Source organism: Schistocerca nitens, chromosome 8 (genome assembly GCF_023898315.1).
Source record: "Schistocerca nitens isolate TAMUIC-IGC-003100 chromosome 8, iqSchNite1.1, whole genome shotgun sequence".
NCBI lineage: Eukaryota > Metazoa > Arthropoda > Insecta > Orthoptera > Acrididae > Schistocerca > Schistocerca nitens.
Window position 1 is genome coordinate 378,947,519 of NC_064621.1, and position 19,876 is coordinate 378,967,394.

General features: G+C 43.8%; 1 protein-coding gene across 1 annotated transcript in view; it reads right to left on the minus strand.

The window, feature by feature from the left end:
- The window catches only part of LOC126199051 (uncharacterized), a 61,783-nt gene that overhangs the window by 2,192 nt on the left and 39,715 nt on the right, over positions 1 to 19,876 (minus strand). Inside the window, exons 3-5 of the mRNA XM_049935759.1 lie at positions 18,560 to 18,703; positions 8,751 to 8,987; positions 2,996 to 3,317 (exon numbers count right to left, since the gene is read on the minus strand). Coding sequence (XP_049791716.1) covers positions 2,996 to 3,317; positions 8,751 to 8,987; positions 18,560 to 18,703 — 703 coding nt within the window. The remainder of the gene's footprint in view (positions 1 to 2,995; positions 3,318 to 8,750; positions 8,988 to 18,559; positions 18,704 to 19,876) is intronic.

Sequence of the window (19,876 nt, forward strand, 5' to 3'; positions counted from 1 at the left end):
GATTTGAAAGGAAGGAGAACGACAGTGCAGTATGAGTCGGCGTAGAAGCGCTGAGCAGCAGTCGCACCCGGAGAAGAAATTTTAGCGTGGCACAAGTGTTTAGCTTCGAGTCCCAGTTAGTGCGCGGAATGTAAAAACGGATCGAAGAGGTTCCTGGCTGGAGAGTCTTTTGGTGAGATTCATGCTTTAAGAAGTTCCAGATACACAGTTCCCATTGAGAATGTATTTTTAAGCAAGTTGCATTTCGTGGGTGGCTCGTTTTGCCAGAGAAAGATTAAATAAATATGTTAACGATGAACATCTGAAGTCCCGTACTGTGGACTGCAATAGATTATGACGACGACAAACGTGCTCTTTCACTAACTATTTGTCCATTTATTTAGTCTGAGCATATTATGGTCTTGAGAATCCCTCTTATGTCACACTTGGAACTACGAAAAAATATAACACAACATTCTTTATTTCCAGGCATAGTTGCGTTTCACTTGCTTACATTTAAGATATTTTTGTGAGGGCAGTTATAGTTACAGACACAAATAATAAATTGATAAAGTTCTCTCTGTCTTCCAGTCACGTTAAGAGATTTAAAATAGGCGAGCTTTCGGAGGAGTACCTGTCTCACATTGTGAAGTGGTGTCTGTCGTCAGACTGCTGCTGCAGTCCTTATATAGCCGAGCTATCTTGGGGCAACGAGGTATACAGGGCCTCCAACGAATTTGTGACGTTACACTAGTAGGGTTGACCGCCACACTTCGGGAACGCTTGGCTCCACACAAAGCTCTCGATCTGTCTACACTTATTTAAGAAGTATTTAATTCAGAAGGTTTACATTTTGTCGTCCACTATCGAGAACTAGCAGGCATTTAAACGCGCCCATCAGAATTATTAAACTCGTATAAAATACACTCCTGGAAATTGAAATAAGAACACCGTGAATTCATTGTCCCAGGAAGGGGAAACTTTATTGACACATTCCTGGGGTCAGATACATCACATGATCACACTGACAGAACCACAGGCACATAGACACAGGCAACAGAGCATGCACAATGTCGGCACTAGTACAGTGTATATCCACCTTTCGCAGCAATGCAGGCTGCTATTCTCCCATGGAGACGATCGTAGAGATGCTGGATGTAGTCCTGTGGAACGGCTTGCCATGCCATTTCCACCTGGCGCCTCAGTTGGACCAGTGTTCGTGCTGCACGTGCAGACCGCGTGAGACGACGCTTCATCCAGTCCCAAACATGCTCAATGGGGGACAGATCCGGAGATCTTGCTGGCCAGGGTAGTTGACTTACACCTTCTAGAGCACGGGATACATGCGGACGTGCATTGTCCTTTTGGAACAGCAAGTTCCCTTGCCGGTCTAGGAATGGTAGAACGATGGGTTCGATGACGGTTTGGATGTACCGTGCACTATTCAGTGTCCCCTCGACGATCACCAGTGGTGTACGGCCAGTGTAGGAGATCGCTCCCCACACCATGATGCCGGGTGTTGGCCCTGTGTGCCTCGGTCGTATGCAGTCCTGATTGTGGCGCTCACCTGCACGGCGCCAAACACGCATACGACCATCATTGGCACCAAGGCAGAAGCGACTCTCATCGCTGAAGACGACACGTCTCCATTCGTCCCTCCATTCACGCCTGTCGCGACACCACTGGAGGCGGGCTGCACGATGTTGGGGCGTGAGCGGAAGACGGCCTAACGGTGTGCGGGACTGTAGCCCAGCTTCATGGAGACGGTAGCGAATGGTCCTCGCCGATACCCCAGGAGCAACAGTGTCCCTAATTTGCTGGGAGGGGGCGGTGCGGTCCCCTACGGCACTGCGTAGGATCCTACGGTCTTGGCGTGCATCCGTGCGTCGCTGCGGTCCGGTCCCAGGTCGACGGGCACGTGCACCTTCCGCCGACCACTGGCGACAACATCGATGTACTGTGGAGACCTCACGCCCCACGTGTTGAGCAATTCGGCGGTACGTCCACCCGGCCTCCCGCATGCCCACTATACGCCCTCGCTCAAAGTCCGTCAACTGCACATACGGTTCACGTCCACGCTGTCGCGGCATGCTACCAGTGTTAAAAGACTGCGATGGAGCTCCGTATGCCACGGCAAACTGGCTGACACTGACGGCGGCGGTGCACAAATGCTGCGCAGCTAGCGCCATTCGACGGCCAACACCGCGGTTCCTGGTGTGTCCGCTGTGCCGTGCGTGTGATCATTGCTTGTACAGCCCTCTCGCAGTGTCCGGAGCAAGTATGGTGGGTCTGACACACCGGTGTCAATGTGTTCTTTTTTCCATTTCCAGGAGTGTAATTACTCGCTCCCAGCCGGCGACGGCTGCTGGCACTCGTAAGACCTGCAGTGTCACGTGCTGTGACGTACGTGCCACGTACGAGCCACGGCCTCTCTTCCTCATGGGCCTTGGCGCTGCCTTCAGTGACGTCACCGGCGCTCGCTAGGGGCATCGAGTTGTACAGGCTCCGCGGTGTGCGTCACAGCACGTTGCACTAAAGGTCTTAGAAGTGCCAGCAGCCGCCTACGACGGGGAGTGAGTTATTATTTCAGATAAGTTTAATAATTCTTAACTGCAGATTTAAATGCGTGCAAGCTCTCGGTAACACAATAAAGTTAAGACCTTCAATATATCGTGCAAGGTGGACCATCAGCTACCTTTTCGATTTGGAAAGAAATTTAGTTTCGCTGATTTTATTGAGGAAGATCGTTCCAAATACGGATTCCTGATGTAGAAAATGATATTGAAGAAATTGATATATTGTGTAGTAATACAGAGAGGATTTTACTTTGTTGAGAACGAATATTTCTGCTACGCTGTTTGGATAGTAGTGCTCCAGCTAAAGGTAGATATGACAGAGGGCTGTGAGTGGGCAGACAATAGAGCAAACGAAGAGTGTGAACGCGTAGTAAGCGTGTTGATATCAACACACAGTGAAAGAAGTGTATTTTGCACTAAAACGGGTGAAAGTTACGCACCGGCAGGCTTCACAGTTGCCGTGCCATACTGTGGGTTGCTGACGGTAGCGGCTTTGGCAGCCGCCGCCTGGCGGTGCCGTCGCCTGACGCGCCAGTAGGCCACAGCGAAGAAGGCTGCGGCAACGGCGGCGTTGGGCAGCACCGGTACGAACCACGCGTCGCGCGGCCGCAGCCGCTCCACCAGCGGCGCGTCGACGTCTGCGTCGGCGTCGTCTTCTCCGGCGCCTCCGCCGTCTCCAGCCGCCTCGCTGCGGTGACCCGCCGTGTCTATGCGCAGGCGCCCGCTGCGGCTGATGGCCACCGAATGACGCACCAGCTCCACCTGTAACAGTGATCCGCTTACAGGTACTGTACGGAGGTCAATTCCTGTTGTGAAAATGAATAACCACTCCTCAAATTCCGAACTACCACTGGCAACGGCGCCTCATCCTGTACACGGTGATCGTATCTCGCGACAGTCATCTATGATCCCCTTAGGAAGAGTGGACCCCACAGTAACGGGTGTGTCTATACACACTACATACTGGGTGATCAAAAAGTCAATGTAAATTTGAAAACTGAAAAACTGAATAAATCACAGAACAATGTAGATAGAGAGGTACAAATTGACACACATGCTTAGAATGACATGGGGTTTTATCAGAACACACAAAAAAAAGACACAAAAGTTCAAAAAAATGTCCGACAGATGGCGCTTCATCTGATTAGAATAGTAATAATTAGCATAAGAATGTAAGACAAAGCAAAGATGATGTTCTTTACAGAAAATGTTCAATATGTCCACCGTCATTCCTCAACAACCTCAACAATAGCTGTAGTCGAGGAATAATGTTGTGAACAGCACTGTAAAGCATGTCGAGAGTTATGGTGAGGCATTGGCGTCGGACGTTGTCTTTCAGCATTCCTAGAGATGTCGATCGATCACGATATACTTGCGACTTCAGGTAACTCCAAAGCTAATAATCGCACGGACTGAAGTCTGGGGACCTGGGAGGCCAAGCATGACAAAAGTGGCGGCTGAGCAGACGATCATCACCAAACGACGCGCGCAAGAGATCTTTCACGCGTCTAGCGTGGAGCGTCATCCTGCATAAACATTGTACGTTCCAGCAGGTGTTTATCAGCCAGGCTGTGGATGATGCGATTCTGTAACATATCGGCGTACCTCTCACCCGTCACGATAGCAGTTTTACTGTCCAGCGCCATCTGTCGGACTACTATGAACTTTGTTTTGTTCTAATAAAACCCCGTGTCATTCCAAGCATGTGTGTCAATTTTTACCTCTCTATCTACATTATTCCGTGGTTTATTAAGTTTTCAAATTTACACTGACCTTTTGATCACCCTGTACTTCAGCGTGTAATGCGACACCCTTTTCTAACATAACCTTTTTTTAATAGAACTAACCGATACCATGTATACTATCAATTCTTGTACAGGCGAACGTTATATCAGCTGTTTAACTGAATGAAATGTGTGTGATTTTGTATACGATATCTTATGTTTCGGGCTAAAATACGTAAAAAAGAAATCAATTTCTTACTACTCTGTACCTACAGCTAGAATCGCTCTTCTGTTATAAATATTTGAAATTACAAAATAGGTGGCTTAGTTAAAATTCCTATTATTAATTGCACAGTCTGACGATAATTATAAAATTTATTTCTGGATTGATTTATAAAATAATGATATAACTTGGTGATGATTCTTCTTTTGTCAAGGAAGTGTGTAAACTCTTTCGCCTTGTAAACTTCTTGGAATATTGTGAGTACCGCAGAATGTGGCTAGGAGTGGGCATGCCTCTGATGGGAACGCACGTGTTTTTTAATTTTGTCTATGACAATGTAATTGATGGTTGTATGAAAATGGAGATTGTGAAGTCTGTGTGATATAGAAGAATGGGATAAAATAAAATAAATCGTAGCAACTGCTAATACTTCATCTGTTATTTAGTTTTCTGGAACCCAGTAAATCAAAATTTCATCCTCAAGAATGTAGCCCTGCACGCAAGAATTGGAGCCAACAACAAGAAAAAACGAAGATAAGTAAAAAGTTTTTCTTTTGTATATCTTACTCCTTTCGAAGCTTGCAAAACTTGTGCCGGGACAGAAAATTTCAATGGTGATATGTGGGAGAGTAAGATTACAAGCGATCAGGGGAATTTAGCATATTATCGTCACTGTTTTCCAAATACACCGTTGGAAATAGAAACTGTGACACCGAAAAATAATTATTGTAGAGAAATGAAATTTCGAGAATACATTTGCCTAGGTAACATTTTTAAATGATCAACACTGGAGCATCACAGGTTAATGTAACCACAAGATCAGCCATTCCAAACGAGAAATCGTGCTACATTAATAATCGGTGTAACCACCAGAATGTTAAACACAAACGTGCTAACGAGCATAAATTGTGTTGTATAGGTGCCAGATGTCAGTTTGTGGAATGGAGTTCCGTGCCTGTTGCTCTTGGTCGGTCAATACAGGGGCGACTAATGCTGGTTGTGGACGACGCTGCAGTTGTTGTCCTATGATATCCCGTATGGCTTGGCTCTGAGCACTATGGGACTCAACTGCCGAGGTCATTAGTCCCCTAGAACTTAGAACTAGTTAAACCTAACTAACCTAAGGACATCACAAACATCCATGCCCGAGGCAGGATTCGAACCTGCGACCGTAGCGGTCTTGCGGTTCCAGACTGCAGCGCCTTTAACCGCACGGCCACTTCGGCCGGCGATATCCCGTATGTGCTCGATTTCAGACATCAGGAGGTCCAGCAGACCAAGACAACATGTCGACCCTCTGTAGAGCATGTTGGGCTACAACTGCCTTTTGTAGGCGACCGTTACGTCTTTGGAAAATATCCCGTAGAATGATGGTCGTGATTGACAGAAAAACAGGTCGAATCATCAGATTAACGTGTAGATCTGCAGTCAGGGGCCGGCCGTGCGGTTCTAGGCGCTTCAGTCTGGAACCGCGTGACCGCTACGGTCGCAGGTTCGAATCCTGCCTCGGGCATGGATGTGTTTGATGTCCTTAGGTTAGTTAGGTTTAAGTAGTTCTAAGATCTAGGGGACTTACGACCAGAGATGTTAAGTCCCATAGTGCTCAGAGCCATTTGAACCATTTTGCAATCAGGGTGCGTGAGATAATCACGAGAGTGCTCCTGCTGTAATTCGAAATTGCACCGCAGAGTATAACTTCGGGTATAGGTAGAGCGCGTCTGTCACGCAGACAGGTTGGTTTGCAGGTCGTCACCTGGCCTCCTTCTAAACAACACAAGCACATCACTGGCACCGAGGCTGAACCAGCTTTCACCAGAAAACACAACACACCTCATTATTCAGGAGCGGTGTGTCTGGGTAGCAGCCACTGCTGCAGGTCGAGCGCTGAAAACGTTCACGTCGAACAGATGGAAATTCGCAAAGTGTGCCCCCAATGGGTGTCTCACGGTCTTCAACCAGCACAACATGCATATCGAATTAGTCTCTCTTTTGAATATCTGGCCGGGTCCCGAAAAAGTCTTATGTGACACTGGAATGGGCACCAGGGAGGAGCACGCGTATATAAAGACGAGATGACAGTCGACAATGGTCGAGGAGCACGAGGCCGAAAGCTTGTGAATATTTATCCGTCAGTAGCTAGGGACAAGAACATTCAGGTGGTACATGTGCAAGTCAACAAAACACACACAGATATAACTAAAATTATTCTCTTACGTTACTTTATTTTTAAAGTGATAGAAAACTGATAATAGTAGCATATGTATAATGTTAACGAAAATGAGTTTAGCGCATAGTGTCTGTTTCGAACGGTACACAGGACACAAGAATGCCCTATTGTACCCTCCTATCACTCCTTTCATTAGTCGCTCCTGCCTTGGTCCGAAATGATTCCTCTTGTTCTGGCGTAGACAATATCGTCATGGGGGCTAAGTTTTAAAATTGACCACTACTGATTTTGAAGTCTGATTTATTCTCTACATTTTATTCGGATTTTTTGTTTGATTTCACGACTTTAGTTCACTGAACTCCATTTTTATTTTTCACTCTCTTTCTAAAATGTTCTATATTACTTGTGACGTAAAAGTTAAATATTTTAAAAGCCGTTCTTCTCTTACTCGCTGAACATTTTCATCAGAACCAGCTTAATTTAGTACTGCAAGTAAGTACCACAATTCAAAATGAACGACTCTGCAGACAATTGCTTCCACGCAATCTTATCACTTGTGGGCGTCACATTTCTACCACACATTGTAGATTGGCGCGACACAAAAACCGTATGTTTGTTGTCAGCACTGAGCATGATGGCGAAAATTACTTCCCCCGTACTCTTTCTCAGCCGGCCATCGTGGCCGACCGGTTCTAGGCGCTACAGTCTGGAACCGCGCGACCGCTACGGTCGCAGGTTCGAATCCTGCCTCGGGCATGGGTGTGTGTGATGTCCTTAGGTTAGTTAGGTTTAAGTAGTTCTAAGTTCTAGGGGACTGATGACCTCAGAAGTTTAGTCCCATAGTGCTCAGAGCCATTTGAACCATTTTTATACTGTTTCTCACCCTCATGGAGTCTCCTCCAACTTCCGTATCTCCCCGAACCCCCCCCACCCCCCACCCTCTCATCCACTCCTGGATTCACTAATAAGTGAACAAGCTATTGTGGCACATCCAAATTTCCAAAAACTAATTCCCTACCTGAAATAATTAATGAAACCATACAGCGACAACTATCTTAAGTTTACTTAAAGCAATGCATTTCTTTTACATACTAAGCTTCAGCCTTTTTCGCTTTTTTCCAGATGTAGTTCTGTTTATAGTTTTTCAGTTAACAAAGCTAAGTGTATTTTAAGGTTTTTCATTTTCTTTATTGTCTGCTATTGTCTTAAAATAATATTCTGCTTTCATTAATTGAGTTTTTATTTCTGAATCTCACTACGTGTATCATGCCATCATGATATTCAGATTTGAAAAGTATTCTGAAGCCACGAAGAGATTAAATGATTTGTTTTCACACCAAATCGGGTTTTATTATTCCATAGTGTGGGTATGTTTGCCCTTCCAGTCAGTGTGGCTTTCTCAGACTTAGCTGTAGCATCTTGGCCGGCCGCCGTGGCCGTTCGGTTCTAGGCGCTGCAGTCCGGAACCGCGGGACTGCTACGGTCGCAGGTTCGGATCCTGCCTCGGGCATGGATGTGTGTGATGTCCCTAGGTTAGTTAGGTTTAAGTAGTTCTAAGTTCTAGGGGACTGATGACCTAAGATGTTAAGTCCCATAGTGCTCAGAGCCATTTTAACCATTTGTAGCATCTTGAACAATCCCGCAATACGCAGTTACTCTGAATCGATTACGGCACTATGTCAATCTAAATAAATAATTTTTTTATTGACATTACATCTAACACTTTTTTTCTTCTACTCATGTCAAGTGTTTTGTCTATAATGAGTTCGAAGTCGGCATCATATTTATCCTTACTACGAAGTACAGAAAGGAAAAGAAAAAGAAAAAAAAAACTTTTCTTAGCATCACTTCACCTTTGAAAAGCAGTAGAATCTATATTTGGATGTGTATCTAGTTCGATACCTGTACTCTTGCAGCATTCAGCATCGGACATATATAGACAGCAATGAGTGAGGTACAGACATTTTCTAAATGGCTTGTTTGCACTACTTACGAGAAGTTTGTTTTGCTTTTCCAATGACAGATGCCTGAGAAAAGTGGCTCAGTCAGTGGTAGAGACGAAAATTGTCCGGAAAACTAACCTGTATGTGGAAGACAGTGTCTGCCCAGAGAGAGAGCGTGACGCAGGAGGAGTCTGTGTAGAGGTTGCCGGTGATTCCCCCTCCATCTACCTCCCACGTAACCAGGTACAGCGGGGATCCCCCGCCCCGCCAAGCCGCTGTCATGTCGTCCTCCGGGGCCCGCCATGACAGCTCTGCGAAGACTAGCACGCCTTGCTGTGTTACTGACGCCACGCCTACAGACCAGACGTCACCATACTGAAAACAATGGAAACACACAGATAGCTAAAATATGACTGTCGCAAAACAACAGCTGAGTTGTTTGAGAACAGCGTGACTGACATTTTAGACAGTCAAGCTTGACTTCAAGCCTGACAAATCTGTAACAGAAAATGTACGTCGCTGTTGAGTAAAATCTGAGCAATTATGTACGCAAGACGCAGATGATGTGCAACTTACAGTCCACTGAAAACAAGTCATGATTGGAAGTACTAAGCTGCACAACCCGCATTTGTTGAGTAAGGTTATATGTGGCTATCTTATTGTTTACTTAAAGGTTTGTAAATGGCCGTGAACATTGGAGATCGTTTTATAATAGCAGTATGAGGTAATTCCTGGGCAAAAAAGTCTACTAATGTCAAACATCGGCCTTAATTTGAGAAACAAATTTCTGAGAACGTGCGATTGGGACACTGCATTGTTGGGAAGTGTCATGGACCGTGGCAAAACCGGACTAGAAGAGAATCGAAGCATTTGAGACGCGGTGCTAAAGAAGGATGTTGAAGATTAGGTGGATTTGAAGCATACGCCGCAGAATCAGTGAGGAGAGGAACACATGGAAAACATGTATAAGAAGAAGGTAAGGGATGATACGACTTGAGGGAGGTGAAGGCGTAAAACCTGTAGCAGAAGAAAGAGATATATTAAAACCTGTAGCAGAAGAAAGAGATATATAGAATCTGTCGAACGAATAATTGACGATGCTGAGTTACTGTTAGTAAAAAATTGCGTAAGGAATCACAATGTCTTTCAGAAGTCAAGCTTTGGAATTGGAAGTGAATCGACTGACCGGCGTTTCTGAATGATGTTTGTCCTAATGCGACACCAGAAGCCATAATGGCGTATTACCGCCACAGTATTGTGCGTGCGGTTGATGTAAGACACAGTCAACAGGAAGGAATATTGGTTTCAACGTCCCGTCGATATCGAGGTCATTAGAGGCGGAGCACATGCTCGGATGGCGCCAGCGATATGGAAGGAAATAGGCCGTGCCCTTTCAAAGAAACCATCCCAGCATTTGCGTGGAGCGATTTAGGGATATCATGGAAAACTTAAATCTGGGTGTCGTCCGGGTGTGGGTTTAAACCGTCGTCTTCCCCAATGTTAGTCCAGTGTGCTAGCCACTGCGCTACCTCGATCGGTGCCACAGACAGCAAGGCGACGCAGTAACATGGCAATGGAACACGAGGTGAGACTAACGTTTGGTCAATAGAAAGCATAATTGTCCCCCGCACAGTTATGATGTAATGTAGCACACTGACAGTTAACGAAGAGGTCCTGCCGTCAGCATCCATCGAAGGTCGGTGACTGCTATTCTGCATACTGTGTGCAGGTCTTTCTCTGCACAGAAGACACATCACGTCAAACAGAGACGACTGACTTCAAAATACGAGTGAAGAGCAGTTGCTGGTATTGTTGCCATCATTTCGAAGACTCGTTTGATGCAACTCTTCAACAACTGTCAGTACTGTGCAAGCTTATTCATCTCTGAATAACTACTGGATCCTGCATGTATTTGAGGATGCTTACTACGTTCCACCCTTCGTCTCCCTTTTGAGTTTTTACACCTGTGCTCCCCTCCACTTTCAAACTGGATATTCTTCAATGCCTCAGACTCCGCTTAAAGGTGACCTCGTCTCTGAACAAGATGGATGACATAAATCCCGCAACCGTGGTTGCCTGTTGAACAAACCAGTGAAAAAACAACTCCCGATGTTTATCGCTGCACACGCTTTAAGTGACAAGGATGTGACAGTTGTCATGGAGAACGTTCCATACGGTCGTCTGGCTTGTCCTGTACTGGCGAGCCAATTGCATGTTATTAACACGGCGGTCGCCTTCCACAGTGTTTTCCTCCCAGCCTGGTGCCCGAACGTTTCGGTACGTCCTTCATGATTTCCTGCTTTCTGCTTTCTTCTCTCAGACAAACGACGAAACACTGTGGCAAACATTCAATGCTGTGCTTGTTGTCGGCAGGGCCAGGTCTCCTGATGCAATCTCTGTTGCCATTTGCCTTTCTGTAAGTAAACCCCACGACGGCAAGCTCTCGATTCAAATACGGAATCACTGTGTGCAATGCTGTATCACTTCCACTAAAAGGTGAGTCAGAAAGAAGTGAGTCTGACACAACATTACCAGTTACTATGGCAGCAGAGGGCGCTAGGACATGACGTATGAGGAACAGTACCACCCTCTAGATGGAAAACATGCATACAGTAACTGTGGCTACATGGTACAGCACGTATTAGACCGCAGTCTCTGTAACAAAGTATGATTGTATAAATGATTTCTAGACCGGAAACCACGCATTTCCTGACGTAAGTTCATTAGAACTTTTTTTGTTCCGTACCCTCTCATCGATCAATCCCTGGAGTTTGCACACGGTGAAAAAAATTGCCCTGTATATTCCGAAAGCCTTCATCCATTTTCCACGATGAGACGTTAAACGCTATTCATTCTTCTTCGTTTCTTCCATATCCTTTTCTGAAAGTATTTAATTCCACCTCAGAGATTCTGAATCTACACCATCAAACTGGATTTAAATTGTCCAGTCTCGGACCGCGACGCTCGTATCGTATTCCTTCATTAGGCTAGTGAAATAGAATCACAATGGTAATGATGTATTCAAAAACATTCTTTTTCAAAATAATACTGTGACTCGTATATATATTCAGCGTTACGTTATTTTAACTCTTCCAGATCGAGGTTTGAACATCCAGAGAAGCTTTTCTGAGATTTGCGTCTCTAATACTTACTACATCTACAAGCAGCATCCAGTCAAAATATGAAGCTTTGTTAATATTATTTATTTCGAAAAAAATAAATGACGCTAATCTCCGTGTTTTGCATTAGTTTACAAAGGTATTTGCCTTTCCAGTAGGAGTATCAACTGAATCTAGTAATCTACTTCGGAGTATTGTAAACTGGAGCCGACAATCATTTACAGCTTACTGGAAATATTTGTCATGTTGATCGTGGCTGTTATTCTAACAGTACAACGATATTATGATTCTGAAAGAGTGGGCTATTCTCTACGCTCTAATTTCACTCATCCTGGCTCATATCTACGAATGAATCTACAACAGTTTTTCTGGTGAGACGGAATTTTATTTCTGTAAGTACGACAATGCCAATGTAAAAAGTACAAAGAAAATGTTCTTGCGTTAGTAAAATCTGCAAGAATTATTGTAACTTTTAGCAACTCTTAAGCCTTTATGATTAATGTCAATTACACTTGTACCTGTGACCTTTGGTTGGGACAGTACAGTTACGGTATTCAAAGCGGAAAATCTAGAAAAATAAGTTGAGAGTACTATCCTCATACGGTGGCGGCATCTTTTACGAAGGTAATGGATTAATGACTAGTAAGTTAAAGTGAATCCAAAAAAAAAAAGTAAAGTAAGGTTCAAAGACTAAACGTTATCACAAAATCTAATGTCTCAAACTAAACTCAGAAACCACATAGCAGGAATGAAAATTATTCAATGTGAGGAATGGCGTCAATATACGCCTTGACAGCAGAACACTTGTGCGCTTCACTAGTCATGGGAGTACACCAATCTTCTTCAACTAGAGGAGTCATAGAATCGACCAATCTGAAGGGGAAAAATTGTATTATGGGCAGGTTTAATACAGAATATTTGGCCGAAAGATGGATAATGAAATATGAACCGAATCAGAATATATCTAACTTAAAGGTTTCTGCCATTTTCCTATGCTTAATATGGCAGCAGTATTGCGAAGTTTCAGGTTTGATCCGTTGTCATCACTGGGTTTGTTGCTTAAACATATTGCTTTCTGACAATGCCTTGCGAATCTCAAATTAACGGGTACAGCTTCGTTTGTTTGAGAGTAGCAAAGCGTTGTCAGAATATATTAGGTTCAAGAAACAAAACCCAGTACTGGCAACGTATCAAACCTGAAATTTCCCTACTGTCATATTAAGTATAGCAAAATAATGGAAATCTTTGCTTTAAATATATTTTGATTCGTTGCAAATTTCGCTATCCATCTTCGGCCGAAATTTTTGTACTAAACTTGCCCATAATACAGTTTTTCCTGTTCTGATTAATTGATGCTATGACTCCTCAAGTGTATGGCATTCCTCCTGAAACAGAAGGTTAGGAGTGATAGGTAACGTATGAGGAACAATCTTTCTACAGACAAAATGTTCACTGACGTTCCCCGGAGACGCTAGGCGTCATTATGGCGTCGTTACGTTTTGGTTGTGCCCCACAGAGTAGGAATTGCGGTTATTGCTGAATAAATTGACTCTTTTTCTTTTTCTTTAAAGCCACATGAACCTCACTGTTAAAATGGCTCGAAACAATTGGTTTCTGAAATGACCGGTTTTTCGGTTCTTTATTCCTGTTATTTCTTGTAATAAACGTAGAAATAGAACAAAAACTGAAGAACTTTGACTCCTTCATTTTCAAGATACACAGAATAAAATTTTATAGGTTATTAATACACACTGGTGTCTAAAATTAAAGCAACGAACCGCTGTTTCCACGTGCTGTGTCTAATTAACAGTATAATCATATAAACTGTCAGCCGGCCGGTGTGGCCGTGCGGTTAAAGGCGCTTCAGTCTGGAACCGCGTGACCGCTACGGTCGCAGGTTCGAATCCTGCCTCGGGCATGGATGTGTGTGATGTCCTTAGGTTAGTTAGGTTTAAGTAGTTCTAAGTTCTAGGGGACTGATGATCACAGCAGTTAAGTCCCATAGTGCTCAGAGCCATTATAAACTGTCAACAGAAACCTATGCGATCATGTTTTGCACAGAAAGTTGCATTCCGGTCAACGGACAACTACGCCAACGATGACGTCGGGGCACCTATCAAATAGAGTAGTGTTTCCCGGGTAGTCCCTCATCCACAACTGCTGTGTACAGACACAGACTGTGCAGTATGGCACAGAGAGGACGCCTGCCAGCCTCTCTGAGGTGGAGAGACATAGGAAGCAGGACAGTCGCATACTGATGTGGCCCGACGGCTTAATGTGAATCGTTCTGTTGTTCCTACGATATGAAGACGGTTTATGGAGATCGAAAATCTATACCAAAGACCAGTGGAGGGCCGACCATTTGTGACGTCAGAACACGACGGTACGGTACCGCCTTGGTATTGCACGCCAACTGGATCTGGCCCCGCGGCATCCACTGGACATGTTGTGTCGAGGAAAACTGTGTACAGTAGGCTTCGGCAGAGTGGCCTTTATTGTCGGAGCCCTGCTGTATGCGTGCCTCTGACGCGCCTTCACGGAAGGTCTAGAGTGCAGTCGTCAACGTGGTACCTGGACGGTCGAAGAGTGTTCCAATTTTCTTTTCACAGATGAACCCCGATTTGGTCTGGGGAATGATTCTCGACGGACTCGCATCTGGAGGGAACGTGGAACTCGATTTCGAGACCCAAACACTGTAAAAAGAGACCGATATCGAGGAGGATTCCTAATGGTGTGGGCAGAGATTACATTAACCACACGAACACCTCTTCACGAAATTGTACTGGTGAATCGGCCGAGTTTAGCTGCTGTCACGTACCATGACGAGATTTTGGGGCCTAATGTGCAGTTGTTGCGAGGTGCTGTGGAACCTAACTTCGCACTGATGGACGATAATGTTCGAACTTATTGAGCACGGTAGGTTGATGTTTTCTAGGAAACTGAAGATATTTCACTCATGGGGTGGCCTGTAGGTTCTCCCATTTGAATCCCATTGAACATATCTGGGATGCACAGGGGGAGGGGGGGGGGACGGGCTGACGGGCTGCACCGAGCACTCTCCAAGTCATGAGCAGCTCTGCAGGAGGAACGGGTGTTATTGCCTCAAAATGAGACTGATGACATCATTCACAGGATGCCCCGTCATTCTCGTGCCTGTATTGCTGCCAGAGGTGATCACACTCCTTACTCAGCACATTAACCAGTTGTCAGAATTGAATTGTGTCCAAAACCCTTATTTGGAAGAAACGAATAATATTTTTGTCTACCGTTATGCATGTTGTATTCGTTTACGTTCTGTATTCTTTACATTGTTTCTGCTTTGTGGCAACATAAACGCAATCTTCAAAAGTTTCCGTTTGTTGCATAATTTTGGACACCAGTGTATAAACTAAATAAGCAAATGAAGGAAAAAATTAGTATGTTCACTTTTAGCTTCTTTTTCTCGAAAAGGGGTAAGTAGTTGAATAGTACAAGTCACCAGTATTCTGTTATTGTTTTCTATTTTGATATCTGCTGAGAAATATTGTAATCGAAGATCATAATACTTTGGACAATCCGAATCTTTTTTTGTTTTTTAGGTCATCAGTCTTCTGACTGGTTTGATGCGCCATTTCAGAGTAGCACTTGCAACCTACGTCCTCAATTATTTGCTGTATCTATTCCAATCTCTGTCTTCCTCTACAGTTTTTCCCCCTACAGCTCCCTCTAGTACCATGGAAGTCATTCCTACATGTCTGAAGAGAAGTCCTATCATCCTGTCCCTTCTCTTTATCAGTGTCTTCCACATATTTCTTTCCTCTTAGATTCTGCGCAGAACCTCCTCATTCCTTATTAGTCCACCTAATTTTGAACATTCGTCTGTAGCACCACATCTCAAACACTTCAATTCTCTTGTGTTCCGGTTTCCTCACAGCCCATGCTTCGCAGCCATACAAAACTGTACTCCAGACGTACATTCTAGAAATTTCTTCCTCAAATTCTTCTTCGGGATAGCAATTTCATCAGCTAATCGTATCATGGATAGCCTTTCACTGTGAATTTTAATTCGACTCCTGATCCTTCCTTTTATTTCCATAATTGCTTCTTCGATGTACAGATTGAGCAGTTGAGGGGAAAGACTACATCGCTATCTTCCACCATTTTTAATCCGAGTATTTCGTTCTTTGTTGTCCTATTCTTACTACTCCCTCTTTTCTCTTCAACATTTTGTATATTACCCGTCTCTCCGTATAGCTTACCCCTACTCTTCTCAGAATTTTCAACATCTTGCTCCCTTTTACATTATCGAACGCTTTTTCCAGATCGACAAATCCTATGAATGTGTCTTGATTTTTCTCTACTCTTGCTTCCATTATCAACCGCAACGTCAGAATTGCCTCTCTTGTACCTTTACCTTACGTAGAGCTAAACTGATCGTCATCACATCCTCAGTTTTGTTTTCCATTCTTCTGTATATTATTCTTGTCAGCAACTTGGATTAATGAGCTGTTAACCTGATTGTGCGATTATTCTCTCACTTGTCAGCTCTTGCAGCCTTCGGGATGATATTTTACCGAAAGTCAAATGGTATGTCGCCAGACTCATATATTCTAGACACCAACTCGAATAGTTGTTTTGTTGCCACTTCCTCCCTTCATCGATCAACTGAAATATTTCTCTCCTGTTACCCATGGTTTCTTCCCATTTCCCTTCTTTGTACTATGTTTTCCTTTCCAACGTGTATGAGGGACTTGCACTCTTCTTTAACTGTACTGTCTACTGAGCTGATCCCTATTCCTGTATCATAGCCTTAGAGAACTTCAAGCTTATCTCGTCATTTCTTAGTGCTTCTGTATTCCACTTCTTTGCGTATTGATTCTTCCCGAATAATCTCTTAAGCTGCAGCCTACTGTTCATCACTACTATACTGTGATCTGAGTCTATATCTGCTCCTGGGTACGCCTTACAATGAAGTATCTGATTTCGGAATCTCTGTCTAAGCATAATGTAATCTGCCTGTAATCTTCCCGTATCACCCAGCCTTTTCCGAGCATACGCCCTCCTCTTATGATTCTTGATTTAATATTACTACCTGAAATTTATTACGGAACTCAATTAGTCTTTCTCCTCTCTCATCCCTTGTCCCAAGCCCATATTCTCCTGTAACCTTTTCTTCTACTCCTTTCCCTACAGCAGCATTCCAGTCCCTCGTGACTATTAGATTTTTATCTCTCTTGACGTACTGTATCACCCTTTCAACGTCCTCATATACTTTCTCTGTCTCTTCATCTTGAGCTAGCGACGTCGGCATGTATACCTGAACTATTGTTGTCGATGTTGGTTTGCTGTCGATTCTGATAAGAAAAACCCTATCACTGAACTGTTCACAGTATTTCTCTCTGCTCTACCTTCCTGTTCATAACTAATCCAACTCCCGTTATAACATTTCCTGCTACTGTTGTTATTACCCTACACTCATCCAACCTTAAATCCTTGACTTCTTTCCATTTCACTTCAATGACACCTACTATATCTAGATTGAGCCTTTCCATTTCTCTCTTACAATTTTCTAGTTTCCCTACCAGTTCAAGCTTCGTAGGGCGTTATCCTTTCGTTGATTATTCAGTCTGTTTCTCATGGTCACCTCCCAGTTGGTAACCGCCTCCCGGAGATCCGAATGGGGGACTTTTCCGGATTCTTTATTGATAATTAGGTTTTGTACCCGATAACTAGTAGAAAAACAAAAAAACATTAGTTACAACCGAGAGCTAAACAATACAAAAAAACACCGGTTATTCGGAACTATTGTACCAGTATCGGTTTTCCCATGCCTGTTTTACAGGTGCCCGGGAATAGACACTCACCGGTGTGCATGCCCATTTTGTGTTCTTTATAATCCATTCATCTAGTCTGTATGAAAGGAGGTAGGTGCATCAAAATTAATTTTCCAGATTAGATATTAAAATATTTTTCTCCACTTAGATACACTCATTCTGAAGGATTCATTGTTGAAAATACTGTTAAATTAACTGGGGTAGGTACTACGCAACGCACGTGGTTAGTAGACACAGCTAGTTTGCTCCCCGGGCCGGTGGATACTAAAAGACGACTACGACTCGCGTCGCCGTGAAGCATCAGCGGACATTTTTGTCTGTCGGAGAAGCTGTTCCTGTTGAAGTGATCTCTCACCTCTAGCCGTTTGATTCAAAGATTCTGAAATGCCCCGTATGGTTCTGAACACTTCTTTTAGGACACTGAATTGTACATTCCAGGAACATATCTCGCAGGAACGGTAATGGTTGCCTGTTTCATAGAAACTGATGGAATCAAATGAGTACCTTGGTCCCTGGAGTCGACGTTATCAGATACGAAGTCAGTTTCGTCGGGACATGTATTTCATAAAATCCTCGTATTGGAGATAAGGGGACCGAGCAAATAAAATATGGTTTAGAATGTGGTTTAGTTCAGGGGGCAGTCAACCCTCATTTACCTAAAGCCCACTTTCGTGTGATTAACACTAGCAAAATTTTCTAACCGACCACTGGTTCCACAGGAATGGTGATTTATGTAGTAGGAAAGTAAATTTACTTTATAAAAGCCAAGTTACAGCAAGTTAAGGCATGCAACAATAATTACTCAATATTTCATGAAAAAATTCTACAAAACCGTAATGGTAATGTTTTCAAAATGCCTACCACCTTCCGCCCACCATGAGGGCTGGAACGCCCGCTAGTGGGCGATAGCAGTCTGGCTGACTACCACTCGTCTAGTTAGTGATACTGGCCGTTATACAATAACTGTCATGGATAGTATAGAACATGAAGAAATCAGGGACTGTGGAGGACTGACCGTGACCTCGTAGCTGGCGCCGCGGCCACGGAAGACAACAGCCGGGTCTGGCAGGTGGTCGACGCCAGGGACTCCTCCGGACCCGCCGGGGTCCACCAGCACCACCCCCGCCTCGTCCGGACTGGACGGCGGAGGCGCCTCAACCTGTGACAGGGAGCGCATGGTCAGACTGTGACGGCCGCCTCACAGCACTACTGCAATCACAAGCGCCAGCCACTCGTCAAGTTTACCAGCCGTGGCCGGCGTCGCTTAGATGACAAAGCTTCAGTCACATTTAAAACATACACTCCACACAAAACACAAAATAAAAGAATGGTACACAAATGGGCATTATAAAAGATAATAGATTCAATGTCAAGTGTTTAGCTTTTGCTGATGACCCTGCAATCCTCACAAATAATAGAAAAGAAGCCACTAACGCCATAGAGAAGTTACACGAAATTGCACAAAGAACTGGCCTGCAAATCTCGTATGAGAAAACCCAGTACATAGAAAGAGTGCCACGAGACAAATTGCCTATTGTGACAACCCATGGGAAACTCGTACAAGTACCACATTTTAAGTACCTGGGAGAAATCGTTCAGCCATCAGGGATCAACCTAAAGGTCAATGAGGAAAGAAAAAAAAAACTACAGAAAGCATATAAACCCACATAGAACTGTTATAACAAAAAGTTCATATCCATTAACGCAAAATTGAGGCACTGCAACACTGTCGTACTTCCGGAGGCACTGTATGCATCTGAAACAACACAAATAGGTGGCCAAACTAAAATCAAAGAAATAGAGAAACAAGAAAAGAAAATTCTCAGGAAAATTTTTGACCCGATATGAGAGAAAGGAATCTGGGAGAAGAGACCAACATCAGAATTACATAAATACACAGACAAGAATACGGATACAATAAGGAAAAGAAGAATGCAGTTCTACAGACATATCCACAGGATGAATGAAAACAGAATTTCAAAGGGAATTTTTAAAGTCATCAACTCAGGCAGGGGAAAAACAAAATGGATAAAAGAAGTTGAAGAGGACCTCAGACAAGCATACATAACAGTAAACGATGCAGAAAATACAACTCAATTCAGGAACATCATCAAGAAACATAAATTGGACACCACAACACAGAAGAGACCAGGATGAAAATGGACAGCGGAGCGAAAGAAACAAGACAGTGAACACACGAAGAAAATTTGGGCTCAGAAAAAACATAAACAATCATCGTAAAGGAATTCAAGTTCAAACGCTCTCTTTAAATGGGAATAATCGAAAATAATAATAATAACAATAATAATAATAATAATAATGGTACACAAAC